This window comes from Lissotriton vulgaris, chromosome 3_1 (assembly GCF_964263255.1).
Source record: "Lissotriton vulgaris chromosome 3_1, aLisVul1.2, whole genome shotgun sequence".
In the NCBI taxonomy this organism is placed as follows: Eukaryota; Metazoa; Chordata; class Amphibia; order Caudata; family Salamandridae; genus Lissotriton; species Lissotriton vulgaris.
Window position 1 is genome coordinate 269,256,500 of NC_141689.1, and position 23,183 is coordinate 269,279,682.

Sequence of the window (23,183 nt, forward strand, 5' to 3'; positions counted from 1 at the left end):
TTAGCCAGAGGGTTTACTCGAAGCATTAGCCAAACAAAAACAGTGTAAATTTCCCCGGAGACCCTCGCCTCCAAAATCTGCAAGCACCATGGCCATGTAAACCCCAAAGGACCCTATTTACCCAAACTGAGACTTTTATGATCTTAAATATTTGAGACACCAGCTCCTTTTATGTTTTACAAGTAGCTATTGACCTTTTTTAAATATCTGTACGCTGTAAAATTGTGAGTTTTTATTAACTGTACAATAAACTAAATCTGAAATCAGTGCAGATTTTAGACAAGTGTTAGCAATGTTCTTTCCCTTCCTCAGCGTCTCATTACCTCCAGTAGAAAATATGTCTGAGATTTCGCCTCCTCCAATTGGACCCCATATTTGTCTGATGCTCTCTGTTATGTGGTTGTAGAAGGAGATGTTGCGCGGAAGCGTAGGCCTCAACAGGTTTGTGTCTATTCCCTCCGTAGTGGATTCGCCATTGAGGTCCTACCATTACGCCTTGAGAAACTCAGATCCTTCGATTTGCAAAAAATGTTCTTGTATAGTTAATGCCTACCTGCAATCATCCGAGCCCAACACCAAGTGGCGATCTAATGCATAGTGTACGATCTGCAGCTCATATGCCTCGAACATGTTCTTGTATGGTTAATGCATGGAGTTCACTAACTCTACTGAGTGATGCAATAGCTACCAGGAAGGCTACCTTCCAAGTCAGGAATTGTAACTCACATTTGTGTAGAGGTTCAAATGGGGAATACATATTTTGGTTTCAGGCTGGGGAAGGTGGAACTCTAGGTGGAATAATTCTTTAAGTACTTTCATAAACGCTTTGATAACAGGAATTCAAAATAAAGACAAGTATTATCTGTTTTGGAGGTAAGCGGCTATTGCAGCTAGATGTAGCCATTTAGATGTATTTGCCAAATTACATGGTTGTAGATCCAAGAGATAACAGATAATGTTTTAATGGAAGCATCTAGTGGGTTGATAGCATGCTCTTGTGGTAGGAAGTCTAGCTTCTTTGATGACATTCATGCAATCAGGTGGGAGATTGAGATAGCCAAACTCAGGAGCCAGATTGCAAGATTGAGTTGACTGGGATCTGGATGTCTTATTTCTCCATGGTTCAGTGTAAGAAGTTTGGGTGAGAGGTGCTGATTTTGATGCGGAACTACTGATAGTTCCAAGAGGGTTGTGAACCATGGTTGTCGGTCTATGTTGGAGCAACTAGGATCATTGTGAGGGAATGCTGTTTGAGTTTCCAAACCACTAACGGAATGAGCGGGAGAGGCGGAAAAGCGTAAGCAAATTTTCCTGACCAGTTCATTCATAGCGCATTGCCTTTTAACAATGGGTGTGGATACCTGGAGGCGAAGTTTGGGCATTTTGCGTTGCGATGTGTGGTGAACAGATCTAGGTCTGGGTGTCCCCACATTTGAAAGAATGGAAGAAGAACTTGAGGATGAAGTTTCCATTCTTGAATAGGTTGTGTGTGTCGACTGAGCAGATCCGCGGTCTGATTGTTTACTACCTAAAGATGTTCCGCGAGGAGGTATATCTTTTGAGGAATAGCCCATCTCCATATAGCTTGCGCTAACCGTGAAAGTTGGAGAGTGTGTGTCCCCCCCTGCTTGTGAATGTAATACATTGCTGTCATGTTGTCTGTATGTATTAGGACAGCTTTGCCTAGTAGCAAAAGTTGGAAAGACTTTAGTGCTAAAAAGATTGTTTAACTCCAGGTGATTTATGTGGAGTTGTTTCTTTCGAGGGGTCCATAAGCCCTGAACAGTTTGAATTTGTAGATGAGCTCTCCAACCACTGTGCGACGCGTCTGTTAGTACTATCTGTGGAACATGGTCGAGGAACGGCCTCCCTTTTGAAAGGTTTTGTGCATTCCACCATGTCAGAGAGTGATGTGTGTGGTCGTCCACCAACACCAGATCGGTCAGCTGACCTTGAGCCTGGTTCCACTGATGTGCTAAGCATTCCTGCAAGGGACGCATCTGGAGTCTTGCATAAGGGACGATGAGGAGGCAAGAAGCTGTCATTCTGATTAACTGCATAAACACTTGAGCTGGCAACGAGTGTTGAGACCACAATTGTAATATTAGAGCCTGTATGGAGTGAATCCTGCCGGGACTGGGGTATGCTAGAGCTTTAGAGGTGTAAAGAGTAGCCCCTAGATACTGTTGTATGTTGCATGGCTGAAGGTGAAACTTGTCTAGGTTAAACCTAAGTCGTGAAGTAGATGGATAGTTTTGTGTGTGTGCTGAACACAACTGTTGTTAGATTTGGCTTTTATGAGCCAGTCGTCCAGATAAGGCAACACATGGATGTGTTGCCTTTTTAAGTGAGCCACTACCACTACAAGGCATTTTCTGAAGACTCTGGGTGCCGTGGTTACTCCGAATGAAAGGAATTTGAATTAATAATGTGGTCCGTCCACCATGAACCTGAGATACTTTTTGGGAAAAGGATGAATAGGAATATGAAAGTAGGCGTCCTTCAGATCCAGAGTGGAGAGGAAGTCGCCTTGTTGAAGTAGTGGGAGCACCTGTTGGAGAGGGACCATGTTGAAGTGGTCTGAATGGATGTAGACTTCTGAGGTCCAATATTGGCTTGAGAGAGCCATTCTTTTTTGGAATCAGAAAGTAGAGTGAATAAAACCCTGTGCCCTGTTGGGGTAAGGGGACTGGTTCTATTGCATTTTTGCACAGTAGAGGGAGAATTTCCTGGTTAAGGAGAGTCAAATGTTCTGCGGATATTGGACGGTGTTTGGGAGGAATGTTGGGGGGACTGGTTGTGAGGTCCAGGTAGTAACCATCCTGGATTATCTGTCTTACCCACCTGTCTGTAGTGATGGAATTCCAGACAGGTAGGAACTGTGAAAGGCGTCCGCTTACAGGTGTGGAATGGTCGGGGGAAGCGCAGGGAAGTCACTGCTTTGTGGTAGGGGAGCTGCAGGTGTTGTAACCCCTGCCTCTGCCCTTGTTGTTACCTCTGTAACCTCCCCTAAAGTATCCTTTGGAAAAAGAGCTCTGATTGGGCTTTTGTAGGATGAGGATGGGTGCTCTGGTGTGTTGGATTTAGAGCCAGCCCTACAAAAAGGAGTGTCGAAAGGTGCCTCTAGAAGAAGATAACTGCAAGGCTCCCATAGACTTGGCAGTTTCCATGTCCTTTTTCATGTTTTCTAAAGATGTGTCCACGGCAGGGCCAAATAGGTGTTCTTGGTAGGAGGGTTGATTAAGGATACTGATTTGCACCTCTTGTTTAATTCAGATATTCGGAGCCAAGCATGCCTGCGTAACAATACGCTAGTATTGACTGCGCGGGACGCAGTGTCCGCTGCTGTTTGATTGATGTGTTTGTGATTAATTTGCCTTCCTGTATGAGGTCCTTGGCCTGGTCTTTGTATTGTTCTGGTAGGTGTTGAATGAGCTTCTCCAGCTCATCATAGTGCTCCCTATCATACCTTGCCAAGAGAGCTTGTGAGTTGGCTATTTTCAATAGTTTGCCGCTTGAGACGCCATACGATTGCCTGATGCGTCTAATAATTTGGATTCTTTATCCGGGGGCGTCACCTGAACATTGAGAGTTGGCCCTTTTACGTGCATTAACTACCACATCTAAAGGAAGCTGACCCTTAATGTATATGGGATCACTGGGAGCGGCTTTGTATTTTTTGTCTTTCATTGGGTTAAGAACCCTAGTCGTAACAGGGTCTTTAAACATCTCTGGTGATTGTTTAATTAGACCTTTCAACATTGGTAGGACTGGTGTGGTTTTTTTGTGGCCGAGCAAACGTTTCTAAGAGAAAATCCACCTCTACATGGTCTGAATGTAAATTTACTCCATGATATGATGCAGCCCTATTGATTACTTCAGCAAAACCTACATTATCGTCTGGTGGGGATGGCTTATAGTGATAAAGATCTGGGTCTGTTAAGTCGGGATCTGTATTATAGTCTGTCCATGGATCTGGCTCTTGTGGTGGGATCATCATTATCATCATTATTTTGTTGTGGGACTATATTATCATCCCCTTGTCCGTCCCAGTCTCCATCATCACTATCCTCTGGGTGTAAATGTGGAAAAGTCTGTTCTGGAGAGTGTACTGGAGATATCAGTAAATTGGGATCAATAGGTGGAGGAGAAGCTGGAGGGTAGGTGTAATCTGGACTCCACTGAGAATAAACAACGACAAACATCTTTTGAAAGAATATAAAATGGCCATCATTGAGGAAAAAAAGTCCTATTTCCTTAATCTGACCACCTCTTTGAACTCATCTAGGGAGCTTTTTAAGATTGTTGATTCCCTCTCGGCCCCCCAGAAGGCAGACTCTATAGTGGAATCCCAGGAGCTCTGCAATAAGATTTCAACTTTTTTCCACACGAAAATTGTGGACATCCACAGCTCCTTGGTCCTCCTCAATCAGGGACTTACTCAGGGGTTAGATTCTTCCCTTCCTCCTGCCCATACTAGTGTAGTGTCGGATTCTGCTGAACCCGAATCCAGTCTTCTCACGTTTCCTCTTCTTTGCCTTGTTGAGTCAAATCGCCTTCTCGATAAGATAAAATCGGGTTTTTCTTTGGACCCTTGTCCGTTGATAATCTTGAAAAGCTGCAGGGAGGTGATTCTGCCTCCTCTTCTAGAGGTGCTTAACCTTGCCATTACGGAAGGGGTTTTTCCCCTCTCCTGGAAGTTGGCAGTGGTCAAGCCTCTCTTGAAGAAAGCCTCGCTGGACCTAGGGGTTTTGAAAAACTTCCGACCCATTTCCTTGCTTCTTGCCCCTGCTAAAATACTTGAAGTCCACCTTAATCAACATCTTACTACCTTTCTGGATGACTCTAACCTCTTGGATCTCTCACAGCATGGTTTTCGAAGAGCCCACAGTACTGAATCAGCTTTGACTGTGGTGATTAACAACATCCGCTCGAAGGTGGACAGGGGTCAGATCACCCTGCTGGTGTTACTCGATCTGACGGCGGCCTTCGACACCTTGTCCCCCTCTATCCTGGTTTCCTGGCTTGGGGAAAAGGGTGTTGGGGCCCTGCTCTCAGACTTCTAGCGTCCTTTTTCCATCATAGGGAGCTAGAGTCAAACTGGGTGATTTCTGGTCGCCTTCCACTCCTGTGCAGTGTGGGGTCCCCCAAGGGTCTTCTTTAAGTCCCACCCTTTTTAATATCTATGTGGCCCCATTTGCCAGGGTGGTGAGATCCTATGGGTTTGAGGTGTTGTCCTATGCCGACGACACCCAAATCATGGTCTCCCTTACCCAGTCTGTGAAGGATTCTGCCCTCAACTTTAAAACCTGTATGGAGGCAGTTTCCCGCTGGATGGTGCAAAACATCTTAAAACTAAATGGAGAAAGGACCGAAGTTTTGATCTTTATGGGTGGCCAGGACATTTGGTCTAAAGACTGGTGGCCGGACTCTCTTGGGGATTGCCAGCTTCCTTCCCATTCCGCCAGGAACCTGGGGGTCCTGATTGATACCTCCCTCTCATTCGATCTCCAGGTCAGCAGGACTGTGTCCACATGCTGTGGGATCATCAGGATCCTCAGGAAGATAGGTTCTTATCTTTCTTTTGAGGCGAGGAAGCAGGCGACGGTAGCTCTAGTCTCATCGAGACTGGACTACTGCAATGTGCTGTACGTGGGCATGAATAAGAGCTCTGTACATCGATTACAGATGGTCCAGAATGCGGCAACCAGGTTGGTGCTCAATCTACCCAGGCTTTCCTCAGCTTCCTTAGCCAGGAAAGACCTTCACTGGCTGCCTATCCAGCCCAGGATCTCGTTTAAGCTTCTCTGCCGGGCCCACAGGGCCATTCATGGCTCTGGGTCAGAGGGCATTAGGTCCTTTCTTGTTCCATACTTCCCCAGTAGAGCCCTTCGGTCCTTCGGTGGAGAAGTGTGGCTCAGGGGTTAGAGGCGGCAGACCCGGAAGCTGAGATCGGCCCTGGACCAGGGTTCAATACCCCGCCTCGGCGGGTCTTGGGCTCAAAAATTCCACGGACTCGATAATTCTCGCTCCGGTGCCTTCTCGACTCACGGGTTCACACTCTGCGACTCTGGGCAATAGCTTGCTTAATCTCCACAACGGCCCCTCGCGGCGGGATGCCTGGCTTTCACCTTGTGGATACCCTGCCGGGGTTATCTCACAGGGGAATACCAGGACGGGTTCCCTAAGCAAGCGCCGGGAAACCCTTTGTGGGTAGCTGTGCGCTATATAAGCTCAAATACATTTACATCTACCAAAAATCTCCTCCGAGTGCCTAGATTCGCCAAATCCAGATGAGAAGGGAAGGCCTTTTGCACTCTGGCTCCCCAGCTTTGGGACTCCCTTCCGCCTGATGTGGCCGGACAATACTCTCTGGCACTATTTTGCAAGGTTCTAAAAACCTGGCTTTTCCGAGAGGTTTACTCCTAAGCCATGGACCCAGTAACACAGACTTGCGATTTGATTTCGGCTTTGCTTGGCACCTTGATGCCCTTGGGCTAAGTTGCGCGGTATAAATTGCGTTTCATTCATAGGGTGTGGAGAGGTGTTAGTGTCCATGTCCATTTTTTTAGCAGGAACTGGCGAGTTTTGCAAATGGTCCACTTTCCTCATTTTAGGTTGTGCAGACAGAATATGACAGTCTTTGAATAAATATAAATTGTTTTCTGTTTTGGATTCTGTACAAAATGTTCTTCGGATCCGGTGTTTTTAGGTGCCGAAGATTTCTCCCTATGAGGGGTCTTCAACTGTTTAGGCATAGGGACCGCGTTTGGTTTAGAAGATTTTTCCCGCTCCGAAGACTTCAGTGGAGGCTGTTTCTGCTCCGTAGTTTTTTGTTTTGGTTGTTTAGGAGTCGAAGGTCTGTCCTTGGATTGGTTCGAGGTTTTCAGTGTCGAAGTTTTCTCTTTATGCTTTGATTACGAGGGTTTATCATTTGACTGTTTCGGTGCCGGAGGGTTCTCCGGTGCCAATAGAAGAAGGCGCGGTGTATCTGAGGGCTTGGACTTCGGTGCCGGAGGTGTTTTCTTGGGACCGGAGTGTGGTTGGCTCGAACCCGAGCGGAAAGGCTTGCCTTTGATTTTCATAGCCAGGTCCGAGGGCGGGGCATTTGAAATGTTTGACCAGTGTGGACCTGGGCCCTGCGGCGAGTCTTTGGTATGGGAATGGGCGGGGCAGGGGTTTCAGTACTCACGGTCCACTGAGCTGGGGTGACTTAGTCTTCGGAGTCATCTGGGGAGACTGAGACGGGTTCCTCCTGGGCTTGCTCCGGAAGGCTGTCAGGGCCTGGATATGAGATGTCTGGAATGGAGCCGCTACCTCAGGACATTTTGCGGCGTCGAGCCAGATGATCACGAATCGTCTCCTTGGACTTGAAAGCTAGGCAAGCCTCACAGGTATCCTCTTGTTTTTCTGGAGAGGCAAAGATTAAACACTTGGTGTAGGTCAGAGTGTGGTCAGCACCGCACTCAGGACATTTCTTGAAGGGAGTCCATTCCATCTGCTTACGTAGAGATCGGCGCCGGTAGGCCCAACGACCTGCGTCGAAGTTTTTTCCATTGTAGAAGATGCGCGATGAAAAGAGGAAACTCGATCGAGACAATACTGTTGAGTGTTAAGTGATTGCGAGTTGAAGGGGGTTTTATTAACGACACCGACCAGCAGCAAGTCACATCCAAACCCGATGCCAGAAAAAAACAATCTGCGGATGCCCATGCGCACTGTCACCATAAGCATGAGTCGCCTATCTTGTGACTAACAAAGACTTCTTCGACAAAAACAAACTGAAAACATCCGAGCCCAACACCAGATGGCGATCTATGCTAAAGTATAAAATCTACATACAGCTCATATGCCTCGAACACTTGCTTTTTGCGCCCACAGTTAATGGGGCAACAAAGTTTATCAGTAATTCCCATTGCTTCGTCAAAGCACACGTCAGTGTGGACAAAACAAGTATTAGTAGACACACCAAAGTGCATCATATTGTAGGTGGGCATGGGTGGCGGGGGGAGTGGCCACTGGCTGCTGGTTGATGCCAAAGAGCCAGCAAGGCTAGAGCCAGAAAGGGGAGTTATATGTGAATCTTATGTCTGCTTTGTCAAGTCAGTTTTAAACAGCGTCCTGGAAAATATCCAGTTTCAAAGAATAAATCATTTGGAGATCGCTAGAAACTCTGCTATACAGGGAACACAAAATGTGCTCAATGTTTTGCTGGGGAGATGTAATTTAAGAGTAGAATAGATGAGTCACCAGAAGATTTACTTTCAGAATAGTCTTCAATCAGACAATCTGTCTCAACCAGCATAATCCTAGTGCCATTCAATAAACAAACAAAATGGAATCCACTCTGGTAGTGGTAGTGACCCCTACAGTGGTAGGGAGCACACAGTGTTGTTTTAAATACCCCTCACACACCAATAGGCCCCTTGGTGTCATGCTTCATCCCGTAGAGGGGTGCGAAGACCCCAATGATGAAGCATGACATCAAGGGGCCTGTTGGTGTGTGAGGGGCATTTAAAACAACACTGTGTGCTCCCTACCACTTTAGGGGTCACTACCACTACCAGAGTGGATTCCATTTTGTTTATGTAAATTGTTAGGGGAGACCAAATCCACTTTCCCTCTCCCTCCCTCCTTTTGTTATACAGTTATTCAATAAACATAGCCACACTATATAAATTAGCCTCAACACACCTCCAACAACTATCATTTAGATGTATTTTATGGTGTTTCTAGGGTGTCCAATATACACTGCGAGTAGCTGTATTGTAAGGAGCTGCGCAGCTTGGGTTGAATGTTTAAATAAAAATACAAAATAAAGCCTTAAGCAAAGTGTGGATGTAGGGTAATAACTCTTTTTGAGATATCATCATGGACTGCTGCTGCTAGTTTTTTTACTCTGACTGCACTGAGGTCCGCAAACTAGACCTCAATGCCAGGTATAGTTTGGACTGGCTTGTCCACAATTGGCATAGGTTAACTTACTTATAAATCCCTAGTAAATGGTACAAGGAGATAGAAAGCCTCTGTGAGGTACCTGTAACCTATGTGTTATGGTAAAAGACTCTTAATCCTCTTTCGCTGCATTGTTTCTTAGCAATACTATGGGCCTGCTTACGAGTGCTCTAGCAAGAAAAATGCTGTTTAATTCAACTGATACAATCAGACACCTTGCAGTTCAGAGTTTTAGGTGTGATAAATAGCATGTTAAGAGTATTATTCCTATATTGGGGGATAGTAGGCAGATTTCAATGATTTTTGCACCACAAACTGCGTGTCTCAATAAAAAGTGAGCCCTGTGCTCCGGTTAAATTCCTGTTGGTTTGACCTGCTGAAATGAATGAAGAGTGCAAGCTTCATTGTACCTGGTAATTACCTAGTCAAATATACATTGCAGCCCTTACAATCAAGATCCCTATGCAAACAGGTGTTCGCACAGTGATCACAAATTCCAGTAACACTTGTAGAAAGTAACCCTTGGTGTCAGTAATCCATCATCAATGCATATATGACTGCAGTTGTATTCTGATGGAATAGCGAACTCACAGGGTAAGCTATTCATCGTCTGAAAGTTCTGTGCATCTTATGTCACTTTACTCATTGTAAAAAAAGTGTAGTAACCAGCGAAGCAGACTATTTCGTTAAAAAATACCATAAAGGGACCTGTAGAGCTGTTCAAAGCTAACAGCATATTAAAAACCATAAAATTGCGCCCGTCCATACACTTCATCATCCAACACACTACGCAAATGATGCATTCCATAACAAAATAAATGCACCTCGTGGTCATCATGCACAACATGGAAACACTTCCCACATAGGATCAAAACAAAAGCAACTACCTTACAACCACACACCCTACATGCTGTAACATGCCGCTTGAGAAGGCAAGCACTTCAGTGCCCCAAAAAGGGGTGTTAAGCGCTATATAAATGCTGTGGCACAGGCTCCTGGAATGGTCTTCCCTTGCAAAGGTTTTGTGGATTCCACCAATGCAGAGAGTTGTATGCACGACCGGTTACCAACACTAGGTCTTTCAACTGTCCCTGAGCCTGATTCCACTGACGTGCTAAGCACTCCTAAAGCGGACGCATATGTAGTCTCGCGTGCGGGACTATGAAGATGCAGGAGGCCATCATGCCTATCAACTGCATGAACACTCGTGCTGGAAGCGAGTGTTGAGGTCTGAATTTTTGTATCAGCGATTGAATGCTGCTGACCCTCACTGAATTTGGCTGTGCTTTTATTGTCGCACCCAGATACTGCCGTATGTGGGCGGGTTGCAGGTGGGACTTTGGGTAATTCAGTGAGAATCCCAGATCGTGAAGAAGGTGAATGGTATGGGACATGTGGGCGGCACACTGCTGGGCCGACTTAGCCAGTCGTCCAGATAAGGGTAGACGTGAATGTTCTGTCTCCGTAGGTGTGCCGCCACTGTCGCTAGGAACTTTGTAAACACCCTGGGTGCCGTGGTGACTCCGAAAGGTGGGACCTTGAACTGGTAATGTTGATTTTGGATGGTGAACCTGAGGTATTTTCTGTGTGACGGGTGCAGCGAAATATGAAAATACGCATCCTTCAGATCTAATGTTGCGAGAAAATCTCCCTGACTGAGCAACGGTAGGACTTGCTGCAGTGTTAGCATGTGAAAGTGCTCCGACATAATGTACTGATTGAGGGGTCTGAGGTCCAGTATGGGTCTGAGGGACCCGTCCTTTTTTGGTATCAAGAAGTACAGTGAGTAAACTCCTGTGCCTCTTTCTTCCACAGGCACGAGCTAGATTGCCCCTTTTTGCAGCATGACGAGTACCTCCTGCTGCAATAAGTGCAAATGCTCGGTGGACATAGGACGGTGTCTTGGGGGTATGTTGGGTGGAGTGGATGTTAACTCCAGACAATAACCGTACTGCATAAGCTGTGTGACCCTCCTGTTTGTGATGATGGACTTCCAGACTGGCAGGAACTGTTGAAGTCTCCCCCCGACAGGTGTTGTATGGTCGGGGGCAGTGACAAGGCGTCACTGTTTGTTAGTGGCGGAGGACCTGGAGTTGTAGTTTCCACGACCTCTGCCCTTGGCGCTGTTTCCACGATATCCACCTCTACTTTGTTTGGTGTATGTGGTTTGCGCGCCACCTTTATAGTACTGTGTGTTCTGGGACAGCTGGCCTCTGGAAACACCTATATTGCTTGAGCGACGAAAAGAACCACCCCTGAACTGCTGCGACTGTAGAGCCCCCATAGACTTTGCAGTCTCGGTGTCTTTCTTGATTTTCTCCAAGGTGGTGTCCACCTCTGGGCCAAATAGATGATCAGGGTTTACGGTCTGATTTAGAATGGTGGTCTGTATCTCTGGCTTGAACCCGGAGATTCTGAGCCAGGCAGGTCGTCTCAATATGACGCTAGTGGTAACAGCTCTGGCCGCGGTGTCTGCTGCGTCCAGTGCACATTTGATAGAAGCATTTGATATGAGCTTCCCTTCCTGGATGAGCATCTCAGCAGCCTCTTTATATTCATCTGGTAGGTGCTGTAACAGGGTCTCAAGTGTGTCGTAATGGGCCCCGTCATACCTGGCTAAGAGTGCCTGAGTGTTTGAAATGCGCCAGATATTGGCCGCTTGCGCTGCTACCCATTTCCCCGATGCCTCGAACACCTTAGATTCCTTATCTGGGGTAGGAGCATCACCCGTTGTTTGTGAATTAGCCCTCTTCCGGGCATTAGAAACAACAAGAGAGTCCAACGGCAACTGTCCCTTAATGTAAGTAGGGTCTCCAGGCGCCGTTTGTACTTTTTTTCAATCCTGGGGTTTATTACCCTGGCTCTTGTAGGCTCCTTAAAAATTTCCCCAGCATGCTTCAAGACACCCTTCAACATAGGCAGAGTCTTGACAGCCCTCTCTGAGGTGGATAAGGTGTCGAAAAGAAAGTCTACTTCAATGGGGTCAGCATGGAGCTGGACGTCATGATTCTTAGCTGCCCTTTCAATGAGGGCATTAAACCCTGCCGAATCCTTAGTAGGCGACGTTTTCACAGCATACACCCGAGTGTCTGGGACAGTGTGTGGATCACCTGGGTCAGCAGCATCTGCCCAGGGTTCATTTGTATCATCTGGATCAGTGTCCACAGGATAGCTGTATTAGTCATTATCACCTTCCCCAGTGTCCACATCTGAATAAGTGGGTGAGACATGGCCACGTGGAGATACAGGTTCTACAAGAACAGGTGTTGAAGTAGAATCCTTCTTTTTTAGTGGTATTTTATAGGACTCTTTTATAGGACTCCATTGGCTGTTCCGGGGCGATTGTTCTCTTATAAAGAGAAAGTCTGCCTGTCTCTGCATCGATAAACTGTTCCTGTTGCTCTTCCAATGAGGATTGTCGATGCTTTGCGGCCGGGACCACAGTTGTCGGCTTCGGCACCGTGGACACCTTCCTGGGCACGTCGACGGCCATTTTAGGGACGAAAGCCTTCGGCACCACTTTTGGTGGCAGCGTGAAGTGGATGGGCGCCGACGTCTGAGGTTTATCGGTAGGCTTCGAAGGTGGAGGATCCTTAGGCCCGACCCCCGAAGCCTTGTCCTTGATGCGCTTCAGGGAGTCTGCCACCTGCTTCGAGAAGGAGGCGGACGGCTGCGTCGACTCGACGGAATCCTTCGGGACACCACCAGGTGTGGACTCGGGGGTTGTTCCGCTCTTGGCCTTGTTCGGCCCACGCGGAGGCTCGAGAAACTTCGGATCACCGAGTCCTTTATCGGTGTCGACAGTCTTCGGCGCCGATTTGTTCGGGTCTACTGCCTTGACCTTTGCCTTCAGCGTGCTAGACTTCGTCTCGATGCCCTTCAGCGGTTTCTTCGGGTCGATAACGCTTTTCTGCTTTGTCGGTGCCGACAGGTCCGAGGACTTCGAGCCGACCAAAGCAATACGCACTTTCGGTTTCGATGTAGTCACAAGTGCTTTTGGTTGCGTCGATACCGGAGCTTTCACTTTCGGTTTTGATTTTGCTGTTTGCGGCTCCTTGGACATGTCTGAAGCCGAGCCCGAAGGCAGGGCCGTAGAACTTATTGGAAGATCTTGGGTAAGGCCTTGTGGCGATCCCTCCACCTGAGCTTTATGAAGCGTTTCGGCCCCAGTGTCAGTTTGTGGGCATATCTCCTCGCTCGAGCTATCTTCCATGGCCCCAAAGGCCCCATCGTCGTCTCCTACCTCGTCGACGACGTCTTCTGCGTCGAGCATCTCAACATCAGCGTCGTAGTTGGAGTCGTCCTCCGACGCGGGATTCGACAGGTTCTCTCGAACCTCCCGGTCTGCTCCTTCATCATCCCCAGCATCGAAGATGTCCACTGGCTCCGGTGCAGTCTGCTGGGCTTCCTTGCGCGCAGCGAGTCGATGCAGAAGCGTCTTCTTGGATCGAAAAAGGGAACAAGCCATGCAGCTGGCTTCATCATTATCCGGCGACAGACACTTGTTGCACACTGGGTGGACATCGATGTGGGGATATTTGGAGTTGCACACGAGACATCTCTTGAACGGGCTCCGTTCCATGATGGGTTGTGGATAAAGCCTCTGGCGTCGACCGGGCCTTCAGCGTCGAAAAGCACGCGGCTCTTCTGGATATCCGGCTCAGGTACTGAGCTGGAACAGAACTGGGCACCGATTGCAAGACAATACTGACGAAAAAACGAAAGGCCTTTTGGCCTTAAGAAACTTTTATATTGATTCCGACTTGAGTGAATTAATATGCATCAGAACCCAATGGCGGAAAAAACAATCTGAGGATGGAGTCGATGCCCATGCGCACTGTAGTCCAGGGGAGGAGCCACCTATCTCGTGATACTTCGAAGACTCTTCCAGGACAACAATGTGCGATCATCCGGACCCAACACTAGGCGGCGATCTATGCACAGATATGAATTCAGCATCCCACATGCCTCGAACATCTGTTACTAGTAAATGCAATATGTTGCTGACAGGATTTGCTCCCATTCAATCCTTAGGTCCTTCTAGACTTTCTGGTTCCAGTCCCAGCGGCCCATTCTTGGTCCCAGGCACAGGGTGGTCCTCATGTAAACTTGATGGTTTAGGGAAGGATAGCTAAAGCTTGCAGCTTTGCCCACCAGAGAATATGGAGAATAAAATCTATGCTAGTAGCGAAGCGACCGTAGCAGCTACGAAATGCAGGGTTGCCTCAATGTGAGCTTTTGGTGCCAAAACAAACAACTTCATTGGCGCTAGACACAAAGGTAAAAGTCAAAAAGTAAAAACTTTGAGCAGCGTGACCCACTTGGGAGTATTAGTGAGTGTATTTTTTTGACTTTAAAATTGCTGGTTACACTCGACAACATTTCATGGGGGGATTTTCTGCTACTTGGGTCATAGCTACAGGGGGCGGAGACTTTTGTTTTGTTTTTATACCTAAACCTGGGTATGCTTTTTAGGTTGGTATGGGGCCCCCTTCCCAAATTAACAACCCATTTTATGACATGCACATTATGTTTATAATAAATTGCACTCTTTAAAACGTGCTTCATTAGTTTCCCTTAATATAGAAGTTACAAAAAATGTATTTGGACAGAATGGGTGATGTCAAATATCTACTGAGTGATGTCCTTTTGTGAACAGAAGCGATAATTAGCAAAAGGTTATGGTTAGCTATTCGTATTTATTCAAAATATTATCCAAAAGACTGCAACCTGTAAAAAATCTGGATTAAAAGATGTCAATTCACATTTTCCTACTTTATGTTCTTTGTTATACATGAGATTTTAATCCACGTTTTTTAATTTTTTTCCTCACCTAATATCCTCATCTGTGACAAGGAACGCTTTGCAAAGTGGTTGAGTTGTGTTAAGCCACACAGCTGGATTCTTTTCCACTGCAGCAGAGAGTTGCCCTGTGATGGGTGCAGAACTGGTATGTAAAGCGCTGGCAATAGCAGATAGTAGAGTCTCCTCATTGTTACCGGGGCCCACCCCTACAAAAAAAATTAAAACACATTAGTTACTTCTGTCTTCTGGGATGATTAAACGTCTAAACTATTTGCAATAAAACTAAAGCACAAAATTTAATTATGACAAACTCAATTTGGTAAGACTAGTGACCACCACTCCACAGCACAAGGAAACTGAACAAGCACTGGCGTTGCCAATAGGTCTCGCATTAGGAAAGTTTGAGCTATTGGTATTGTAAATGACACATTTTTTATTTATGTGTTGGTTTTGAAAATAGCAAAATTAATAGCTTTGTCATTTACAAAGACAATACTTTTAACTTTCGCAAATGTGACACCTATAGCATTTGTAATGCAATATGTGTTGCATTTACGTGACTTGGATGTGTTGATATTACGAATCACCATTGATTTTAATTTTTTTAATTACTAAAAGTTATTGTAATTTATAATGGCAATAGATTAAACTTTTGTAAATAACTTTTGTGAAGATTATGTTTAGTGTATTTTATTGTGACGAAAATCAAAGAACAGAAGTGAAATATTAACATCTTTATGTGACATTTGTAATAAAGCTTGAAACATTGAGAGAACATATTTGAACCAGTTGTTGTTGAATGGTTGCACAGATGCTGTGGTGGCGCTGAGTGATGTGGTGGTGCCCCTTGGTGGTGCTGAGTGATGCTGTGGTGATGCGATAGAGTGTAATTATGTGGCATGTAACTAATTGGCACTTGGTATTTGGAGTGTATGTTGCATTGAGTGCAGTGTAATTATGTGGCATGTAATTATGTGGCAATGAGTGGTATTTGGAGTGTATGTTGCTTTGAGCGCAGCGTAAATATGAGCGTAGGTAAATATGTAGCGTATACTTATGTGGCACTGAGTGGTATTTGGAGTGTATGTTGCATTGAGTGCAGTGTAATTATGTGGCACTGAGTGGTATTTGGAGTGTACGTTGCATTGAGTGTATGTAATTATGTAGCATATAATTATGTGGTATTGTGTGGAGTGTGTGTTGCATTCAGTAGAGTGTATTTATGTGCCGTGTAATTATGTGGCACTGAGTGGTATTTGGAGTGTATGTTGAATTGAATGCAGTGTAACTATTTGGCACTGAGTGGTATTTGGAGTGTATGTTGCATTGAGTGCAGTGTAATTATGAGGCGTGTAAGTATGTGGCACAGAGTGGTATTTGGAGTGTATAATGCATGGAGTGCTGTGTAAATATGTGCCGTGTAATTATGTGGCACTGAGTGGTATTTGGAGTGTATGTTGCGTTGAGCGCAGTGTCATTATGTGGCGTGTAATTGCACTGAGTGGTATTTGGAGTGTATGTTGCATTGAGTGCAGTGTAATTATGTGGCCCGGAGTGGTATTTGGAGTGTATATTGTGTTGAGCACAGTGTAAATATGTAGCATATAATTATGTGGCACGGAGTGGTATTTGGAGTGTATGTTGCATTGAGTGCAGTGTAATTATGTGGCCCGGAGTGGTATTTGGAGTGTATATTGTGTTGAGCACAGTGTAAATATGTAGCATATAATTATGTGGCACTGAGTGGTATTTGGAGTGTATGTCACGTTGAGCGCAGTGTAATTATGTGGCGTCTAATTGCACTGAGTGGTATTTGGAGTGTATGTTGCATTGAGTGCAGTGTAATTATGTGGCCCGGAGTGGTATTTGGAGTGTATGTTGCGCTGAACATTTTGCACTTTAACAGAAAGAATGATTCCCATGCAAATTGTAACTTGGGGAGTGGGGCAAAAATGATTTGGAAGCAGGGGTTTGAGAAAAGAGAGCAAACAGTTGGGTGGGGGTATAAGGAGGAAACAAGCATTGTCGAACGGGAATGAAAATAAACAAGATTGAAATCTTTAATTCTGTGAGCAAAGATTAACTTCCTTAATTTAAGAGGAAACTCCAGTGCTGCTGTGATTGTGCGATCATTTTTTTATTCTCGCCTTATCCTCATTTTGATGGTTGCTGTTTGATCGTAGCTGCGGGATGATGATGGGATTGAGTTGGGGATGGTAGTGAGGGTTGGAGCCTCGGGGACAGGCTAGTGGATGGTGGCGGGTTGGGGATGGAAGGGATAGTTACGGTGATTATGAGCATGGGCCCTGGTTTGGTTGAGCGCTTGAATGGTATTATGGTGATACTGATGATTGAGGGTGGTTGGTGGCTGGGTGCGGTGCGCTTTCATGTGGCCACAGATATATTGCTGATTTATGGCCGGTTGTATCCTGGGGGCATCGCTGGGGCACCGGGGTTGGGGGGGCGGAGTGGGGGGGGGGGCAGCGCTCGGTCATTGTCACAGCCTGCCTCTGGCTCTGTTCTGTGTTTTGGCTGTTGCTCCACTCATGCGAGATCGCCCTCCCTGCACGCCCCTCAGTCAGCAACATTTCAATCCTAACATCTGGAGCAGAAGTGTAAGTGGCGAGGGAGGAGGGGGGACTGAAAGGAACTGTTGCATTTGGTAAGCACCGTGCCTCGCCCGTGTGTCTTTCAGAGGTTCTGGTGTTTGCTTCAGCGTACGTCTCATATCAGCCAGGAAATACCAGTGCCAGGGCTCCTGTATGCAAGTCGTACGGGCACCAGAGGATTATTATTATAATAGTGTTTGAGGCCAAGGCAGGCCGAACGCGCCAAATGATACTGCAGAGCCTGTTTGTTTGAGCAACAGGAAGGAGACGGTCAGCACAGGCAGGTAACTCGAGGCCGCAGTGCACAGAGAAAGGCTCACGTTTGAGAAAAGAGAGCAAACAGTTGGGTGGGGGTATAAGGAGGAAACAAGCATTGTCGAACGGGAATGAAAATAAACAAGATTGAAATCTTTAATTCTGTGAGCAAAGAAGGAAGGAGACGGTCAGCACAGGCAGGTAACTCGAGGCCCCAGTGCACAGAGAAAGGCTCACGAGGAGTGTGTAAAGAACAGAGTGAGCTGGAAGGACAGAAAGGAGGCTGCGTGGAAGCACAGGGGAGGGGTCTGTCAAAGGGAGAAAACAAGGACAGACGGGGTTGAGCTGAGTGCAGGGGGATGCAGTGCTAAATGTATGCAAAGAAGTGCTGGGCACAGGAAGTTAAGCGCCGAATAAGAGTGAGCAGTTTTGGGAGCTGGGAGAAGAGCTGAATGCAGAGAAAAATGGACTGGGTGGTTTAAGGGAGAGACGTAGTGTGCACGGAGACAAAGTGAAACAAGTTAAACGAGGTGTGGCAGGGAACAGATGGCCTGGCCGTGAAGCAGGGGGCGGGGCAGCCCTGGGGAAGCCTGTGGGAGGGTGATTGATGACTTTGATGTGGGGAGGGAAGAGAGCCTTTTGCAGCCTGCAGGAGAAATGCTGCCAATGCGCGTGCATGTTTAATCACGTGGTTCACGTGAACTGCATGAAAACCGCGGGGCTGAAAGCCCTTGGTTTGACGATGATTTTCGCCACTTGAATTCTCGCTCCGCTCGATGCGCTTGTGCACATCGATAGGTCGCGAGACCTAAAAATAAAACGTGAACTGATGAATTTGCACATCTCCAGCTCAGTATCTAGCAGCAGTAACAGTGTGAAAGTATATTTTACTTCCCTATCAAATAAACTCAACAGCTTCAATGGTGACAGCTTTCCAAAACCTGCATGTCCAGCTTGCTTATGATGCATTCTCAAACCTCAAGGAAGATCCTAATTGACAACCACTACCTACACAGATTCAACACTATGAACCTATCGGTATCCATTTAATACAGTTTCCACCGCTTTAAGTACAGCCATTAGCAGTAGACAGGAGGCAGTGTGGGACTGGGAAAGGCTTACTCAAAGGTTTCTGAAAGTCTGCCTAATATATAGAGAATCTACCCGAGGGTTGCACCATCAATAAGTGGACCACATGCTGCCTAATAAATCAACAATAAATACAAAGAAGTTACACTTTACCATGTCATACAAGTGTTGGATGTGCAGGACACTGGAAAATGAAATAAACTCCAAGCAAGTTGCCCGAAAGGCTACCTGTCTACCATAAGGCATTTCTACATGGCTTCATAGTTAGATCAAAGAGTCAGGTCTGAATAGCACCTTCCTTCCCTTGATGAAATAGAACTACCTTAAAGGCCTGAACAAAACCACACTGTAATGAACAGAAAGTATTGCATCTCTGCAGGACAGACTGAAAAGTTGAATCACTTAAACCCGCAAGAAAATGTACCAACATCTTCTTACTTGAATGAATGAATGAATGAATGAATTAGGGATTTGTATTGCGCAACTTTGCCCAGAGGCATCAAGGCGCATCAGATGGAAACAGCTGTGTGAAGGGAGAAAACAGATGACAAGTTACATGTAGATTCTGCGAAAAGCCAAGTTTTTGATTTTTGCGAAAAAGGGCGAGGGACGCCTGGCCCTTAAGTTCAGCTGGAAGCATGTTCTAAAGTTTCGGGGCAAGGGAAAAAAAGGCCTTCCCCTCCCCATCTGGCCTTGGCGGTTCGAGGGACAGACAAAAGGTTTTTGTTGGCAGAGCGCAAGGCCCTGCCCGGGGTGTAAAAGGACACAAGAGACCTAATGTCTTCTGCACCGGATCCGTGAAGAGCACGGTAGGTAAGAACTAATACCTTGAAATTTATCCTGGCCTGCACAGGAAGCCAGTGAAGGTTTTTTCTGATCAAGGATCCTGAAGAACGTCTGGGGGCATCAACAACAAACCTTGCTGCTGCATTCTGAACAACTTGTAGTCGATGGACCAGCCTTTTGCTCATACCTAAATAGAGGGCGTTACAATAGTCCAGGCAAGGAGAGATGAGAGCAACCGAGACTTGTTTCCGGGCTTCCGGGGAGAGATAGTGTGTGAGTTTTCTCAGGATCCTTAAGACACCACAACAGGTGGAGACAGTCCTGTTGACTTGCTTGTCAAAGGCAAGTGTGGTGTCAAGAATTACACCCAGATTACTTGCGGTCTCGGTTTTATTTTTATGAATACAATAGTATGTAAAGTTATGTTCATGTTGAACCTAATCGGCAAATAAAAATCCCTTGCGCTACTGGTGGTTATTAAAAGGCTGGTGGGCTTTGTAGGATGTTTAAAATCATGAATTTGTTGTGGCTTTTGCTTTCCAGAACTCATTCACTAAGTTATTTGGGCTAATAAAAAGATTCCTTTGATTAGAGGTGCATACGACGCTGAATGTTTGCCCATGGCAGCCTTCCTCGGTTTCTGGAGTGCTTAGACAGTGTAGCACATTTTACAGGTTCATTATTGGGCGGGGGGGAGGTGCTGGGGGGGGACCGGGATAGAACAATGTATATATGCTAATTGAGAATATGCTTTCCTATATTCTTTTATCTTCAGTGTTTTATATAAATTACTATGAATCCTCATTAGGATATACAAAAAGTTTACATTAATAATTATAATGAATTTCAATACGAAAGGAGTGTAATAACGAATGCATTAATGGATTGGTTAGAGTTATTGGAGACAGAAATTGTGAGAAATCGCAAGCAGACATTCGGATTGGCTTCTGATGGCATCTAAACATAAAGCTCAATTTCCCATGCCATTCTGCCTTCTCTGAATCCAAACTAAATATACCCTCCAATGCCATGTAAGCTCTTGCACCTATTGCATTCTTTGCCTGCAGTGTATGATTACATGTAACAATTTTAAAAAGTTTCAAAATCACAAATCTATTACTAACTTATGTTTTTCTATTTGATCAATTTGTATGCTTAAAATATTAACTGTACACAGTCTCATGAGAACATATGGATACTGCTTAAGAGACCTACCTTGAAGACCTTTCGGTAACTCCATAGTCTTTAAAATCTGTTCCGTCACATCGGATGCACTCAACCCTTGTAATCTCTTCTCCCAAAACAGCTGAGAGAGAATATAGACAAATCACATTTACTGTGAAATAAGGGGAAAAAACATAACATTGATAAAAACAAAGCTGAAGTGGAGTGCAACAGGAGACCACATTTTATGTAAAGGTGTAAGTTTAAGCTATAAATGACAAGCATTGGAATAACTAAAAGATCATGGCATCCATCAAGTGTCATCCAGTTTGCAGATTCCAGATGTTTGTGTTACAAAGAGATTCAGGCTATAGATATTGTAATTTTAAGTTTATGTTACAAATCTTGACTTTAATTTAGAGGGACTTAAAGAATGACTGCTGCAGAATATAATTTTATATGCAATATTTAACTACAGCATACATCTGCTGATTGCTACAGTGTGGTTTCCTGATTTGACAGGCATTGGGTCAAGTGGATTTTGTTAGAGTCTAGTTGAGTTTACTGTTCGATGTGAAAAGTCCATTCAATATTGTGGTGATGCCACAACCATTTATGTGCGTAGGAGGGTGGCTTAGTTTATGGTGCGCACCTATTTAAGTGAAGCACCTTGCACTAATCCAGACAGCAATTATGGTGATTTTAGTGGTCTTAGACATTCATAGAAAGCTCTGTAAGTGGTAGCTGTGGAGGGCAGCCTTAAGACTTCCCCAGAAGGAGTGTTAAGCAGCTTGTTTTACCAGTACTAATCATGTAGGGTTGGGCAAACGAAAAAGAACCACACAGTGTAGTTATAAAAATTGTAATATTTCTTAGACACACACTCACTAAAACACTACTATATCTCCTACTCAGATCTAAACACAAATATACACTAATACTTCAATTGTAAACAGATGAGACCCCACAAAACACAGTGGTCTACAGGGGGGAGACCAAACCATCTACTAAAAAAGTGGAATGAGAACTGCTAGCTCGAAGTCAGGACTTGGACCAGGAGACTCAGAGTGGCTGGGAACACAAGGAAACACCCTAGGTAAGTACTCAGGAGGCTGTGTGAATCGTGGAAACACAGTCATATGTCTGATGGAAGCAAACAGGAAAGTCGCAGTTGCCATTTTGAAGAAGGACCCTGCCAAGTGGACCCTGGGGAAACCCCGTAGAAGACAGAAGGTTGAAGAGACACCCCACCTGCTGCTACCCCAGGAATTAGGATACCTACACCAGGGAGCTGGGTGCATTGCTGAATGGTGAAATCGGAAACCGCCGTAGACCACAATCGATGACTTCAGGAAAGATGCGGCTGGAGAAGACTATGCAAGAGTCCAGTGGAATCTAAGGGTGGATTCCTGAAGTAAAGAACCTGCAAGCAGAGAGGACAGAGTCTATGCCACTCAGAGGTGACCTGGAGTCATGGAAAAGATATTCCCACCGATGTCGGATGGTTCAGAAGAGTTGAAGGAGACCTTGTTGCTGCAGCTGTGGGGACCAGGCGGCACTGAGGAAGACCAAAAGCCATGCACGAACTGTCCCACGTTGGAAGTCGAGAACCAGGGGGTCTTGTCTAATGGGAGCACCAACAAGCCTTGGCAGCTGCAACAGGGATGGAAAGCGAAGGATCAATGTTGGGACCAGCAAGGTCCATGGGATTCATCACAAGCAGGAGAGTCAGAGCTGGCCCGAGCAAGTAGGGGAGCCCAGTGGAGCACAAGAAGACCAGCGAGATGACCCACAGGCCAAAGGCACAGGAGTCACAAGAGGATCTCGAGCAGGTCAACAAAGATAAAAGCCCACAGTGCAGAGGATGCGGCGAGGACGCGGATCTTGTCAGGAAGAGATGCTGTAGGATGGAGCTTCTTGTAGCCATAAGATCTCTGAAGTACAGATCCAACAAACCTTGGCAACGGCAAGTAGACGCAATGCACAGGGGTTCGGTCCCAGCTGTTCCGACGAGGAATACTGGCCTCAAAATTGCAGAGAGGACCAGTCAGGCCTCTAGAGAGTTGCAGAACCACTACATGTGTTGCTGAGCCTTTCGAAGTCCGTGGGATGTCAGGAGCAGCAGACTGGTCAGCTTCATTGTGGTGCCTGCAGATGCAGGGAGTAACTCATTCACTCCAAGGGAGATTACTTTACTGCCAGACCCTGAAAGGCTGTTACCGGGAGCAATGGGGGTTTCCTGCAGGAGCCCCGCAGTGCATGAAATCATACCTCCAACACCCGTAATGATGTCTGGGTATGATTGCAACATGTTTGATACCAAACATGTCCAAGTTCAGCTCAGCCACTACATAGTTAGCCATTGCGTAGTGACAATGGCCACTATATAGCAAAATGGCTGGCTCCACTTACCATGAAGAATCAAACCCAGGGATTGCAGGGGTGTCCTGCTCATAAAGGGGCACCCTCAAACTTATAACCCAGAACCCTGCCTTCAGGATTTAAAGGCCTGCCTTAGAG

The 23,183-nt window shown here is 45.9% G+C and overlaps 1 protein-coding gene across 3 annotated transcripts in view; it reads right to left on the reverse strand.

The window, feature by feature from the left end:
- Positions 1–23,183, reverse strand: part of MBD2 (methyl-CpG binding domain protein 2) — a 280,522-nt gene that overhangs the window by 84,899 nt on the left and 172,440 nt on the right. For all 3 annotated transcript variants that reach the window (XM_086960397.1, XM_086960398.1, XM_086960400.1), the window contains 2 exons: positions 20,715–20,805; positions 14,789–14,966 (listed from right to left, as the gene is read on the reverse strand). In XM_086960397.1, coding sequence (XP_086816523.1) covers positions 14,789–14,966; positions 20,715–20,805 — 269 coding nt within the window. The remainder of the gene's footprint in view (positions 1–14,788; positions 14,967–20,714; positions 20,806–23,183) is intronic.